Source organism: Anarhichas minor, unplaced genomic scaffold (genome assembly GCF_050575085.1).
Source record: "Anarhichas minor isolate MPS153535 unplaced genomic scaffold, ASM5057508v1 ptg000045l, whole genome shotgun sequence".
Taxonomy (NCBI): Eukaryota; Metazoa; Chordata; class Actinopteri; order Perciformes; family Anarhichadidae; genus Anarhichas; species Anarhichas minor.
In genome coordinates this window covers 10,602,190-10,617,807 of record NW_027466491.1, presented here as the reverse complement: position 1 = coordinate 10,617,807, position 15,618 = coordinate 10,602,190, and the positions used below count along the sequence as shown (strand labels likewise).

The 15,618-nt window shown below is 43.5% G+C and overlaps 1 protein-coding gene across 1 annotated transcript; it reads right to left on the bottom strand.

Annotated features, from left to right (window-relative positions):
• Positions 1 to 307: 307 nt before the first annotated feature.
• On the bottom strand, positions 308 to 7,531 carry LOC142971120 (bestrophin-3-like). The gene is made up of 13 exons (XM_076111746.1): positions 7,380 to 7,531; positions 6,781 to 6,875; positions 5,646 to 5,733; positions 4,633 to 4,778; positions 3,896 to 4,050; positions 3,419 to 3,496; positions 3,102 to 3,254; positions 2,725 to 2,805; positions 2,266 to 2,417; positions 2,004 to 2,094; positions 1,748 to 1,866; positions 1,407 to 1,649; positions 308 to 1,255 (listed from the first exon to the last, which is right to left on the bottom strand). Exons 1-13 carry the CDS (start codon positions 7,529 to 7,531, stop codon positions 889 to 891), a joined length of 1,920 nt encoding a protein of 639 aa, XP_075967861.1. The 3' UTR covers positions 308 to 888.
• Between the last annotated feature and the right edge of the window lie 8,087 nt (positions 7,532 to 15,618).

Genomic DNA, 15,618 nt, shown 5'->3' with positions numbered 1-15,618 from the left:
TAGCTAGAAGCATTGTTCTTACAGCAGTCATCTTTTTCACAAATCCTGCAGCCCTAGGTTCATTTACAGTGCCCAATCATAGACCATCCTCCAATCACATCATCAAAGATTATCATTGGCTGAACTGTTGATTATGGCCTTGGTTGCACTATTCTTCAAAAGTACCACTTGATTACATTTTTGACGAATCAGTCACACTTTATTTAAAAAAGTACAGTTTTTGGTGTTTTAGCAGCAGCAACATTTACTGTATATTCATTACTTCAGTTACATTTACAAAAACAAACAAACTATTACAGAGAGAGAAGATTTTGTGCCATGAAAGGACCTTTTAAGTGTAGTCAGTAATCCTGAGTACTTTATCTAATCAGCAGTCACCACAGTTGCGTGGATCCAAAACTGAAGTGTGTTTAGCTGCAGTTCCTCTAATGGCCACCAGATGGCATCCAACAAAACCGCTAAATGTATTGAAGTGAATGGGAAAACACCCCAACTTTTGACAGTCAACACAATTTTTCCCCACATCAGGTTCAGGTCTTGGTGACTAATTTCACGTCTTCCAGTGTGTGTCGAGAATTAACAAAATATTAAGGCATGAAAAAGGCTTTTTTTTAAATGGCAGGTGTTTGAGCCAATCAAGCTCAGGTTGTTTGGTCTTCCAATTTTAGCCCAAGTTGCTCATTTCCTGAGCTTAAAAGTTGATCACCAGTATTAGGATTATTTTGCGTTCTTTAATGTGACGGTTGGTCTCCAGTGACTCAGGTTTCAAAACATCCCTTCTGAGGTTGGAGATTTATAAGCAGCTGTCTTCTTGTGATTTTTCTTGTTCGGTGAAATCTCATTACCAGCTCTGAGATTCGTAGTATCATGTTACTTTGTGAGTGGCCCTCATTTGTTCTCCGAGCTCTGCGATTGGGAGTCGTCGTTTTTGTTCGCTTCACTGTCGTTGGTTCCTTCCTTCTCGTCATCCTCGGTCCCTGCCACTCCCTGGAAGTCTTGGTCGTACTCAGGGTCGGGCAGCTGCAGTGTGTTGGTAGGTGGACCGGGTGATCGTCGGGTTTGGAATCGAGCCAGGCCTCGTCTCCGCCTTCCCAAAGCCTTGGGGCTCGGCAGGCTTCGGACCGACGCTTTCGATGACTGCCTTGAGAACTGGAGGGAGAACTGGCGGCCCCGTGGCCGGGTCGGTGGGCGATTTGTCCAACGGAATTCCTTGGGTCCCAACTGGGTTGGGGAACAACAAACTGTGGAGCTGGTCCTGGAAATACAAAGAAGGACGTTAACGTTCCCTTGTGGTACAACTGTGGTTGCTAGTTATTTTGGTAATCCAACTTTCTCAAAACAGCAGCATAATGGTTCCATTAAGGCCAGAGTTTGACAAACAGACAGAAGTGAGGACACTGAATTACCTTGAGGTATCCAAGCCCGGTGCCTCCTCAGAGGGGGAAGGATCCAGTCCATTTTGGGATCTTGCCGCTTCACCGTTGCCAGAAGATTCCATGTTGTGACAGCCGCCACCGGACAACGGCGGACTGACGACGAGCCGGGGGAAAACAGTAGAGGGTGGGCTTTCAGGAGATGGAGGGTTGCTGCTTACCTCCCTTAAGGTGGATAGGGTGTCCAGACCCATGTCCTCTGGACTCGGATTGACCCTGGATGGATTGACGGAAAGACTGTTAATACAATCACACAGAAATATAAATCAACCAATGTGGGTAACTTTAGTGCTTCAAATGGACTAATATTGAACCTGAAGTCTGGGAAGAAGCTTCCTGTTGCGTCACTGCTGTGTCGTTTGAAGATGGGTCGAGGAGGTCGGAGTTCAGGAGGATCCTGAACACTCAGCAGCCGCCGGACTCGACCCAGAACCTGCAAAACATCAAAGATAAGAACAAAGAACTATGGTAGCAGCCAACTAGAGAGCACAAACCTCCCCCAAAGCCAAACAAATCCTTTCTTTTACTCTTACTTTTAATTTTAAACTGAAGTAATAAAAAAGGTATTACAGATTCTTGGCGCCAAGCCAAAACAGTCTCCTGTTGCCGTGGATGACCATCGCTAACATCAGCCTCGTCGAACTGCAGGATGTCAGACAGTCTGGAAGAGACATCAGTCAAAAGATTTCTATAACGATGAAACAGAATTTAAACAGAAAACACCGCCTAGCTCCCCATGTGGCAACCACCGAGGTTTACATCATTGGTTTCAACCAATCAGCTTGCTTGGTTGAAATGTGTAATATGTAAAAATATGTGTGTGCATGTTGACCCCATGTCGGTGGTGGAGCCGAGGAATGACGGGATGCAGTAGTCGGCAGCAGCCAGCGTGTACGGCGGGCGCGCCTCGCAGTCGTTCCAGTACATGTCTTTGGTCATGTGAGGCAGGCTCATGTGCATCTCATCCACTGCCAGCAGAGACACCTGGAAGGACAGGTAAACAGGAAGTGACAAGGATGGAAGGATTTTAGCGTAGTTTCTGTTTTTGAGAAAAGCTTGAAGGAATGAGTCCTAAAACCCAGAAATGAGTCAGCGTTTTTTTTTGGAAGTCAATATTTTTTTTACTCGGTTTTATTTATTTATTGTCATTTTTAGAAGTCGTCTTAATTAGCAGGACAATGTTCTGTTAACGCTTCGGGCCACCAGTGGAAGCTAATTTGCTTCAGTTAACGGCAACATGTGTCACATGACATCATGAGCCTGTATCTGAGCGCTGTGATTGGCTGCCGACCTGAAGGCTCCTGTCGATGATCCAGTTCACTTCAAAGTCGTCATCGTCCTCTCCGAACGGGTTGATCAGCTGCTCCGCTACCTGACGGCGAGGAACAAAACACATCTGGAGTTCAGTCTCACGTGTTTGAGAGGTTTTCTTTAAAGATTTACGTCTTCAGTAGGAACCAAAGGTGGCCACAGACAGGAAGTCAGAACAAAAGTACTTGGTTGTGTTCAGGCACCAAAACTACTACTTGGTTAAGTTTAGGCAAAAGAAGTACTTTGTTATGTTTAAGAAACAAAAGTACTTGGGTTTGTTTCGAATAAAAATACTTGGTTAGGTTTTGGCAACACAAGTACTCGATTAGGTTTAGGTAACAAAAGTACTCGGTACACCTTCAGCCAGCCGGAGTAGAAGAAGAACTGCAGCAGCGTGAAGACAGGGACGTAGAGGTCCAGGTCGTGTCCATGGTAACCCTGGGCGGGGTCGAGGAACTGACGTCCAATCAGACAAGCGAAGAAAAAGGTGTAAACGGCGAGAGTGACGACCTGAAGAGAGACACAGAGATTCTTTACTTTCCTCTCTGCGTGTGGGAGGTTCAGAGCTGTGATTCAGTTACAGTAATGATGGAAGATGATGAGATTAGATGAGCTGCATCCGTCTAAAACATGTTGTTGTAACAGATATGAATATATAATAGAGAGAGACAGGCCTGGGTGTAAACCAGCGGGACGCCGACCCAGTCGTATCCGAAGAGAGTCGAACACCAAGTCCTGAAACGATTCATCTCCTGAAGACAGAGACTCAGATTCAGACATTTCCCCCCCCCCCCCCCCCCCCCCCCCACTCTTCTGGGAGTAAAACTGGGCGTCACATTATCTTCATGTCCGGTTTATGTTGTCTCACTAACAAGGATTAAGTGTGTGTGTGTGTGTGTGTGTGTGTGTGTGTGTGTGTGTCGGCTTTAGAGACATCTTCTCATTGACAGTATATCTCTGTAATCTAATGAGACACTTCCAGGATTCATTTATCTACAACAAATATTGAACTTTTTTACTGTCCTACATCTCAGAGGTACATATTGTACTTTTTACTGTACTACATCTCAGAGGTACTTATTGTACTTTTTACTGTACTACATCTCTAAACATTCTTTTTCTGAGACAGAATATAAAATGTTTAGAGTCACGTTGAGAATGTTCTGCAGGTCGATGCTGTCCTGGATGCGTCCTTCCTGTCGAGCTTTAGACGCCAAGTTGGAGAACCAGACGACGGGAATCCAGTACTTCAGGTGAGGAGAACGGATGTCGTCAAACACCTTCCTCTCCTCTGGAGTCATAAAACCTGCAGGTGGGTGGACAAAAGCAGTAATCAGTACTTTGTGCGTTCAGTTGTACTTCTGGTTTCAAAAATACAACATGTCGACTTCCAAAACCCAAGATGGGAATGTTCAAAATCCAAGATGAAGAGGACCCAAAATCAAAAAGATGGCAATGACAAAAATGAATTGGCAACGGCCATAAACCAAGATGGTGACGGAAAGAATGCTGAACTCAAGGCTTCAAAACTCAGATCTCCTAATCTTTCCACCAATGCTGTGGCAGATAAAAAAAGAAGAAAAGAAAATGCATTACCAAAATATTACCAAATGTAAAACGGAAATCTAACAGACGTTCTGATCAAATCTTTAAAAGCAAAACCGGTTCATCAGAGTCAGCTGTGCTCTCAGAGTCCGGCTCTAATTGGCCCGTAATGAGCCGATCCCTGGGGTCGGATCAGACGCTTACAGGAAGGAAGAGGAACAGACGAGAAGGAGCTGAACGCCATCTGACTTTTTATCATTTCAGTTCAGACTCACTGACTCAGCACATTTCAGTTACACACTAAAGATAAATGTATGCTGCTGGCTAACTCAAACACGCTCACCTGCCTCGACCACGTGGTCCATGGTGGGGAAGCGTTTGCAGACGGCGGTGCTGACGGAGCGGAAGATGAGCAGCGACGTCAGGTTAACGTAACGTACCAGCGTGCGGCGCAGCAGGCGGCCGTATTCGTCTTTACCCTGAACGCAGCTGGAGGAAAGAAAATGACTTAAAATGGACGCGGCGGAAATATCGACTTCACAAAACCCCTGAACTTCCCACCAATGCTGCGTGTTTGGGAGCGCACTACGTTCCTACGCACCTCGAACTAACCACCATCTGCATCTAAACAGTGGTTGTGGAGGAAGTACTTCACCTAGTAAAAGTAACAAGTATTAACAGCAAAATGTACTCAAAGTATCAAGTGCTCACTATTCAAATTGATCCTTTCAGAGTTTAAATTATGGAGCCTTTAAGGTCCCAAAAGATGATGTTTTCTTTTCATCTTATGCAGAGAAGAAGAATTTAACAAGATAAAAAAACTAAATCCGGGGCTCTCCTGTTACAACTTTATCATTCAGTAGAAAGTAACATAAATTAAATGGCCTTAAGTAAAGTACCTCAAATATGTACTTAAAGCTACCACGAGGAACTTTCATAGTGTTGTTTGTGTCGCCCCCTGTGGACTAGAGTGGTAGTGTCTCTGAGCACCAGAGTCTCTTCAGAAAACCTCTCATTGTACTGCAGCAGGGTCTGACAGTCTGCTCCTCTCAGTCCTGGTTCTGGTTCTCCCGTGGTTAGGATTAGTAAAGTTAGTCGTCTCGGTTCGGACCACAGAGCCTCCGTGTTGTTTTGAATATTTCTGTTCCGCACAACGTGATTGGTTGACACCTTAATTAGCGGTGCGAAAGCACAGAAAAATGAACCTTCCTCCAAAAACAAATGCCACTTTTTTGACGTGTAATATTCACGTTCTGTGTGAAAGTTTGCACGAAAAAAAACCTATTCGGGAAAAAATGTATATTGACGCGCAAATTATCACACAAAAAAAACTATATTTTTTCTAGGTTAACTCACCTGGAGATGAGGATCATGAGCCGGTCCGGCCAGGGCATGTTAACAAACTGATGCCACCATCGATTCACCACCAGAGTCACATAGAAACCTAAAACACAAACAATATTTAATGTCATTAAATTCACATTAAGTCACATAAATAAATGTGTTTAGCACAATTAAAACAAGTAGATCCCATTAGAGGGTTTTTTTATTTGACAAGCAAAACCAGATTAACTAACTCAATATGGACAATTAATTGAAACAATGAAAGCCATTTATCTCATTGTATTATTGCACAGGTTTATTGTTGTTTTCATGCAGGAGAAGCTTTGGATTTAGGAAACTCTGGTTGTTTCAGGGTTCACAGAAACAAAATGTTCTGTGACTGAGAGAGAATCAGTGAGATCAGATACACAAACACTCATCCAGCTTTCAGCCTTTCTGCTCGTTAATGATCCGTTTCCATTAGCAGCCGGCTAATGAGGCAACCCAACACCCTGTCTGTCTGTCTGTCTCTCTCTCTCTGTCTGTCTCTCTGTGTCTCTCTGTCTCTCTGTCTGTCTCTCTGTCTCTCTGTCTGTCTGTCTCTCTCTCTGTCTCTCTCTCTGTCTGTCTCTCTGTCTGTCTCTCTGTCTGTCTCTCTCTCTGTCTGTCTGTCTGTCTGTATGTCTGTCTCTCTGTCTCTCTCTGTCATTAATGATTTAATTAGGAGATCTCACTCCAAAGTTACCAAAGCTGTCAGATAAATATAATGCAGTAAAAATAACAATATTTAACTCTAAGATGTTGTGGAGGAGAAGAATAAAGTAAAGTATCTCAGAGTTGTACTCCACTACAGTCCTCAGTACATGAACTGGTCTGCAGTACACAAACACAGCAGTGGGTCAGTGTGTTGACTGTTCAGCTCTTTTCTCAGAGGACTAAAATTAACCCGACTCCTCCTGAGATTATTAATAACAACACGCAGCTGTTTGATCTGTCCTGAGGAGAGATAATGAGCCGTTATCTTTCAACAACTTATTGTTATGAGTCAGAAACGTAACGTTTCACAGAATCAGGTTGTTTCTGTTCAAATACAGTTTATCCTCTAAAAGGCCTTAAGGTACAGTATATTAAGGAACATTATTATTCACATCTGAACGGCGACACGTACCCAGAACGAAGGTGACGGGGATCTGCTCTGCGTACTTATCGCAGTACATGGAGAGCTTCTCGAACAATCTCTTCTGATGGTCGAAAAGGGCGAGCCTGCAGAAGACACAGTAGTACATTTAGTAGTACAAGTGCTGTACTTCTATACTTACACTGCACTACATCTCAGAAGGAGATATTGTACTTTATCCCACATTTTCACGGTTTCAGAGTTAATTTTATTACTTTTGTTTTGAGGGATAATGAGCATCGTTCAATAGTAGCGGTGCAAACAAAACCAGGAGATGGTTCCATGTTATTAATTATTAAATATTATGGTGGAGTCTGACTTCCTGTCTGTGGACCATTGGTTCCAACTGAAGACTAAATCTTCAAAAACACAAATACTTTCACTGTAGTTTTTATCAACAAACAGGAAATAGAGCATTTGTTGGGGACTATTTTTAGCGGTGGATGAATTCAAGTTGGAGTATTGCTAACAGCAAAATACAACTAAGCGAATTATTGACGACAAACCATCACAGGACTTTGACCCAGGAGACCAGGGTTCGTGTCCCGTGTGAAACCAAAAGTCAACGGTTACGTGACAAACGTACTGACCTGTAGACGACGCTCAGCACCGTGTAGAGCACCACGAACACGATGAACTCCCGGTACAGCAGCTTGTAGATGCTTCCTCTCCAGCGCAGCAGCAGCCGGTGGAAACTGAAGAAGGTGGCGTTGGCGACTTTACTGGAATACGTGACGGTCATCGTGAGACGACCTGTCGGACAAACTCTCGTCACATCACGGCCTGAACGCAGAGCGCGCAGCGGGGAAAAATAAAAATAAAAGTGCCCCATCAGGTCATGGGGCCGTGTTTTCCCGCCGCGCGCTCCGAGACCAGAAGGCAGTGGTTGATTCAAACTCATATAATTATGCAGAAAAATATGATAGGAAGACAGGGAACTGGCCATTTAGCATTTTGCATATTAAGTCTCTCCACAATCTGCCAAAAACTACAATGAAACTACGATGAACCTACGATGAACCGATGTCAACAGAATCACCGACATGTTTTCACTGACATCAAGTTAGAAACTAGAGAAAAGGATTCTAGTTCTTTGTTGAACAGTATTCATAAGATAAGAAAATATAATCCTTTATTAGTCCCGCAGTGGGGACATTTACAGGATTACAGCAGCAGAGTGGAGTATATATGTATATATATATATATATATATATACAGTAAAGTACAAACAAAAGACAGTAAAAAAACAAGATCAAAACAAGTAAATAAGTAATAAAACAGTAAAGAATATTAAATAAGTAAAAAAGTAAAGAATCCACAATAACTAAAATATTATATATGCAGACAGAATCATTGTAGTGTTGGACAGTGTATTTATTCTGCACAGATTTGTAGTGTTTCGACTATGAAGGTGAGTCTTGACGTTAAGCTAACGAGCTAACTGGGCTAACAGTGAAGCTAAAGTTTGAATTATTTCAGTGTTTTACTCACAGAAAGATTCTCAGACGTCTTGTTTTTCCTCAGCGGTGCTTTTCATCCGGCTTCTTCTTTCCTCATTTGTTTTTTACCAAATGCCAGCCAGCCTCTCTCTCTCTCTCTCTCTCTCTCTCTCTCTCTCTCTCTCTCTCTCTCTCTCTCTCTCACTCTCTCACCATGATGCTGTCCAAGCCCAGTAATGCCAGGCAACACACACACACACACACACACACACACACACACACACACACACACACACACATTCATGCACACACTTGCTGGCCCAGAGTGGTATTGATGAGCCGCCGAGCTAAATGTAGTCGTGTGTGTGTGTGTGTGTGTGTGTGTGTGTGTGTGTGTGTGTGTGTTGGCATAGATAGCAGTGGAGGTAAACACTTATAAACAGAAATGCAGTCAGCAACAACATGATGTCATACCAGTAAACAGACCAATCACAGGAACAGACAACATGGTAATGATAATCACTTTTTTGTTTCATCACTGGGACAAAAAAAAAAGCACGTTCGCTAACGGCGAACGTGATTGTCGAGATCCTGGTGTTTGTTAGATTTGCCGGAGGTACACCACCGCAGTGTACCCTGATAGATATTAGATAAACATGCAGGTCTTGAAAGATAATGATTGTAAGCGTGAGATACCTCTTATTGGGACCAATGTTCATAGACCCAGAACTATGATTGGATGTTTCACCTGCAGGAAAGAAGTAAAACAATACATAGTTCCCTGTAAGATGAATAACATCGAAACTGAAGCTAGATTAGATTCTGGAGCTTCAATTTCAATCATTGGTAATGAATGGGTACAAAGAAATATGCCACAAAGTGCCTGCATTTAATGCAACTAACAAGAAACCTCTGCAAATAACTGGATGGGTCCAAATCCAGTTAAAACTGGATTCACTGGCAGTTCCCGACATGAATGGACCAATGTTTGTATTGACCAATGTTTGTAGAGGTAAATCGTGGGACAGCGCTCCTCATGAAGCGCTGTCCTGAACAAAGACACCAAATCTCTTGCACCAACAGCGTCACCGGTGGTCGACGTCCAGAAGAGCGTTCCTCGATGGACCAATGCACAACCTGCCAGGACAACACAGCGTGGGAAGAAAGGAAGACATTCCTCACTGAGAACATGTTGGAGAAGATGGTATCGCGAGGAGCGAAGGTCGGTGTCGTGTAGGTGAAGGTAACGTTTCGGGTTTTCTCCGGGTTCTCCGGGTTCTCCGGTTTCTCCGGGTTCTCCCACTTCAATTGAAGATGAACTTCTCTTTAGTTACTTTACAAATTAAGATTTTATACATTACAAACTAGTCGTCGTGTGATGGACGAGACAGGAAGTGGAGAAAGAAAAGCAATGTATTTACATGCAGATGGAATTATTTTAGGTATTCATCTTTTAATTTAAAGACACAATATCTGTATTTATTCCTCTGTAGGATGTGATGAACTGCAGGGATGGAAGAAGTATTCAGACATTTTATGCATAAAGATAATGACAATGATTAGTATCAGCTGTTATTTACTCTGGTCAGAGATCAGCTGTTCAGATTTAGATCAGAAACACGCTCCATCCGTCCAGCAGATGGCGCTGTAACTCTGCAGCAGAAACAAAAACAGCTGATTCAGGCTGTTTGTATCATAGAACTTTATTAATCTCAGAGGGAAGCTGCTGTGCAGCAGTACGAAGTAGGAACGTGTGCAAATATAAATGAACGGAAATCCAAAATATACTGCCAAAATATTTTTTTAAATGCCTAACATATTAGGAGGAGGAGGAGGAGGAGGAGGAGGGGGAGGAGGAAGAGGAGGAGCAAGAGGAAAAAAGCAGTCCTGTTGTTCATCGTTGTACTTAAAGCTACTACAAAGAACTTTCATAGTGGTGATTGTGTCGCCCCCTGTGGACTAAAGTGGTAGTGTCTCTGAGCACCAGAGTCTCTTTAGAAAACCTCTCATTCTACTGCAGCAGGTCTGACAGTCTGCCCCTCTCAGTCCTGGTTCTGGTTCTCCAGTGCCCCCCTTCCCTCCAGCGGGTCCAGCAATACGTCCTGGGTCTCCAGCAGCGTGGTGTCGGTGTTGCCGTTCAAAAATAACTTTATAGAAACGGACAATCTCCCCTCTGACGGTCTCGTTTACACATAAAGAGGCATCAGGATTAAACTGAGACTGGTTCTGTTAAAAGTTCCTCACAGTTTAAAGGTATACAGGCCATTTACAGTTAAGTATTAAAGCTCCCCGTTAATAACACTGAGCTCCATCTGTTCTCACTGTCGTCTCACTTCATTCACAAACAAACAGACTTCGGGTCACTTTTTTTGACAGATCTTCAGAAGCCAGAGACGAGAGGATTCTTTCTTTTTGCTGCTGCTGCTGATTCATCCATCTAGTGTGATCACTTGTGTTGTGTTTCATACAGATGTGCAGTGACAGCTCACACAGACAGCTGTGACATTTCGGCTGAACCTTTCGAGCCACATAAATAACAGCGAGAGACACTTTGTTGTGATCGAGACTTCAACACAAGCTTCAGAAGACAGTTTAAACTCTCCACCTTCATCAGATGGAAGCTCGTTAGATCTGTAATTAAATCTACTATTACTGTGACTGGTCTATGATACATCATTAGATTATTAACTACTCACGCAGTAACGTCCCGTTGGCTCCAGATATCAGTTTATAGACGTTAGGTTTCTGGTGATTTATGTCTTGCTTTTGTCATTAATTTAAAAAAATTTAATAAAACGGAAAGTGAAAATATGTCAAGATTGTACCTGTACTCAACTACCTGTTTACTGGCGCATATACCGTCGTGTTAATTAGAATGTATACTACCTGTGTGTACTCTTGCGTGTATACTACCGATGTGTATTCTACTGGCGTGTACACTACTGAAGTGTATACTACCTGCCTGTAGACCACCTGTGTGTATCACCTGTGCGTATACTACCGACGTGTATATTACCGGCGTGTATGCCAATATACATGTATAGTGCAGTATTTACCGGCGTGTATACCGGTGTGTGTACTGGAGTGAATGGTGTGTGTACTGGTGTGTACTGGTGTGTGTACTGGTGTATACGATGTGTATACTGGAGTGTATGGTGTGTATACTGGAGTGTATGGTGTGTGTACTGGTGTATGTACTGGTGTATGTACTGGTGTATACCGGTGTGTGTACTGGTGTATGTACTGGTGTATGTACTGGTGTATACCGGTGTGTGTACTGGTGTATGTACTGGTGTATGTACTGGTGTATACCGGTGTGTGTACTGGAGTGTATGGTGTGTGTACTGGTGTATACCGATGTGTATACTGGAGTGTATGGTGTGTGTACTGGTGTGTACTGGTGTGTGTACTGGAGTATACCGATGTGTATACTGGAGTGTATGGTGTGTGTACTGGTGTATGTACTGGTGTATACCGGTGTGTGTACTGTAGTGCAACATAGCAGCAGTGATGTGACTGCAGCAGTTGTTCAGAGCTCTGACTGAGGTTCACGTTGGGAAAACACCCTCTTCATCTCCTTGCGGGGGGTCACATGACTCCGGCTGCCACGTGGCGCTCTGATTGGTCGATCCCCACTCTTACAGAAAAATAACACAAATATCATCAAACTAAAAAACATTTTGGTAGTAATATATATATATATATATATATATTACTCCCCATCATAATGCGCCGGGGCTTGTCATCTTTGGCCAGCGATGATGATGATGATGATTTTTCTTTGCTATTGCATCGTTGCCATGGCGACCGGGCCGCTCCTCCACACCCACGCTGCTTACCCCCCCCCCCTCCCTCTCTCTCTCTCTCTCTCTATCTCTCTCTCGATAAAAGAGAGAGATAGAGAGAGAGAGGTGTGTTTTCTAACCCACGCATTAGAGTGGGAGACAACGTGCACACTCACTCACACACACACACACTCACACACACACACTGGTATGCACAGAGTGTGTGTGTCATGCTGGCAGTGTGTGGGCTGAACCGACCAGCCTTCCACTCATCCTGCCTCTCCCTCCTCTTCTTCTTCTCTCTCTTTTCATCTCCAGATACACCTCCTCTTCCTCCTCTTCCTCTTCTTCTCCTTCTTTTTCCCATCCTCCATCATCTCTCTCCTCCACCTCTCTCTTCCTCTTCCTCTCTCTCCCTCCCTCTCTCCCTCTCTCTCTCTTCCATCAGTCCTTCCTTTTTTCTTTTCAGTTTATCATCATGGAGAACGAGTCGGTGATCTTCTGGGTGAGTCTCTCTCTCTCTGCATTCCTGTGTGTGTGTGTGTGTGTGTGTGTGTGTGTGTGTGTGTGTGTGTGTGTGTGTGTGTGTGTGTGTGTGTGTGTGTGTGTGTGTGTGTGTGTGTGTGTGTGTGTGTGTGTGTGTGTGTGTGTGTGTGTGTGTGTGTGTGTCGGTCACTTGCTGCCGGTCTGTAACTTTCAAAGTCGTGACCAATTTTTCTTTAAACTTACATTTTTTTTTAACCTCTCGACATCCTTTCATCTCGTCCTTTCCTTCCCTCATTACCTTGCCTCCTCCCTTCCTTTCCTTTTCTTCTCCCCTATCTACATTCCTTCCTTCTTTTCCTTACCTGCTCTCCTTCACTCTTCCTTTTACTCTTCTTCCTCATTCATTCCTTCTATCCTTTCTTTCATCTCATCTCCCTCTGTCCCGTCATCTCCTTCCCTCTTCCCTTATTTGCTTCCTTGCCTCCTTTTGTTCTTTCCTTTCCTCTTTTCTTCCTGTCATCTCCTTCCCTTATTCTTCATGTCTTTCCTTTCCTTCCTCTCTTCATTTCTTCCTCTCCTCTTCCTCCATTCAACTCTTCTATCTCTACTTCATCTCCTTTCCTCATTACCTTGCCTCCCCCCTTCTTCTCCTTTCCTTCTCCCCTATCAGCATTCCTTCCCTCTTTTCCTTGCCTACTCTCCTTAGTTCCTCCTTTTCCTCTTCTTCCTCAGTCATTTCTTCTTTCCTTTCCTTCATTTCATCTTTTTCATTTCCTTCCCTCTTCACTCATTTGCTTACTTGCGTCCTTTCATCCTTTCCTTTCCCTCTCTCTTCCCATCACCTCCTTCCCTCACCCCTCATTTCCTTGTTTCCCTTCTGTCCTTTCTTGGCCTACTTCCATCCTCTCTTCTCTTTTCTTTCTCTTCTTCCGTTTAATTAACTACATCTATTCCTCTTCTTTCCTACTTCCTCACCTCACATCCTTCCCTTAGTACCTCCACCCTTTACTCATTCCTCCTCTCCGGATTTGCTGTCTTTCCTTTCTCTTCTGTCCTTGTTGCTCCCCCCTCCTTTCCTTCTCTCCTCATTTTGTTCTGTTTCTCCCTCATCCCCTTCCTCTCTCTTTCCTTGCCTCCTTTCCTTTCTGTTATCCATCCTTCCTTTTCCTCCCATCTTTTATTTATTTTCTCCTTCATCTCCATCTCTGATTCTCATTCCTTTTCTTTCTCTCCTTTCCTCCCTCTGTCTCTCTGAGGGTTCTCTTTTTATTACCTGTTTCCTCCAGCATCACTTTCTGTGTGTGTGTGTGTGTGTGTGTGTGTGTGTGTGTGTGTGTGTGTGTGTGTGTGTGTGTGTGTGTGTGTGTGTGTGTGTGTGTGTGTGTGTGTGTGTGTGTGTGTGTGTGTGTGTGTGTGTGTGTGTTATATAAGCTCAGCAGAGAGTGTGTAGGCCGTAGTCTCAGACCGTCTATCTGAAGAGATGATCTGCCTCAAACACTTCAAACAGGAAGTGGATCTTCTTCTTCTTCTTCTTCTGCAGCGCTGACAATCTTTAACAGCACGTGGTTGTCATGGCAACGTGTTAAGGCTGCATGCGTTGATGGTCAAAGGTTGAAAAAAAAAAAAACTGCACCGCTGGCTGAAATGGACGGATGAATGATGTCGTGAATCTGCGGCTCTTGTCGTCTTTACGGAGCTTTAAAGTGAGTTTCAGCTCGTTGTTTTCTCATCTTTACTCTTCTGGTTCAGTCAGCGTCGTTTTCAGAGAAGAAGACGTTAAAAAACCAACATTGTTCACTTCCTGTTCAGCATCAAACAGCAGACAGACTCACTTAGAGACATAGAGGGGGACATAGTGAAGCTTTTAGCAGCTAAAGACACAGATATTTGGTGGAGGAGACCAAAAACGGAGCTAAACGAGAGAGAATATTGAACTATTCATTCATTCTTACTTTGCTCTGTAACTGACAGATGTTGTTGCTGTGAAGCAGAAACTGGGGACATGTTGAATTCCCAAAGTATAAAATAGGATTTGATGTTGCGTACGCAACCAGGAGATTAAATGTAAATAATAAATAATGATAAAAAATGTCGAGCTCTTGCTGTTGGATGAGGAGGACGGGAAAATATGTAGTTCATCGTAATTATATGTCGCTAATATCAACCTTTCGTCTGTCCGTTCAAACCACATCTAGCGGCATCAAAACAGGAAGTCAGCGGTAAAGTAGTAAAGCCCGCCTCTTGCTCGATTTTGATTGGTCGCCTGGGTCGAGTGTGACGTTGACGATGGTGTGATCAGCTTAAAGTTTAAACTTCTGTTCAAACGTCAGCGACATTGTTCGTGAGTAACATCCGTAATGTGGACGGAGTTGCTGCTCAGCGTCGCTACACTACCGGACGTCCGCCATTGTTGTCGTTTTTTGCAAAGACACAACGAGCAAAATCTTGGTTTTATTGACCGAACACTGTTTTTTTGCGAGTAAAATACATATTTTCAGACCTTTTAAATGTTTTGTAACCTCTAGGTGGCGCTCACGGCGCTGTAGTTCTGGTTAATGTGAAGAGAAGGAAACGGAACAGATCCGCCGCAGATTTTAGGTTCCAAGGGATGTGAGAAACTTGACAAGATGAAGTGTGTGTGTGTGTGTGTGAGAGACGATGACACAGTGTGTGTTTTATCAGCTCCTGCCGTTGGTTACCATGGTAATGGCCAAGGGAGCTCCATTTTCAGAACACACACACACACACACACAGACACTCACACACACACATCCTGGTCACACCTAACAATGAAATGCTTCTCGGTGATCTGACCACAACTGGAGCTTCAGATCCTCTTCAGATGATTAAATATATATAACGATAGAAAATAAAGACCACGCAAGTAAAGAATAAATGTCATTATTAACAGTTAATTACAGTGAAAGTCTTTAATACGAGTTAAAGGGTCATTTTAACACCAAAGTTGAATATTTCAGAGTGAGAATCAGTTATTTTTGTCCAAGTATGTGAAAGAAATCGAAGGAGTTTGACTCCAGGTTTTTAAGATGAGATAAAATAATCCTTTATGAATAATATAAACAGGATGACAGCGACAAAGTGGAAAGTGCTCGAACAAG

Bases quoted from the DNA above. Each gene is read 5' to 3' on its own strand.
- LOC142971120 (XM_076111746.1), bottom strand. From the start codon at position 7,531: ATGACCGTCACGTATTCCAGTAAAGTCGCCAACGCCACCTTCTTCAGT. The intron at 3,497-3,895 runs GTGACTCTAAAC...CTCTGTCTTCAG, and splicing joins ACCTGCAGAACATTCTCAAC to GAGATGAATCGTTTCAGGAC. The intron at 2,095-2,265 runs GTCAACATGCAC...TGTCTCTTCCAG, and splicing joins GGCTCCACCACCGACATGGG to ACTGTCTGACATCCTGCAGT.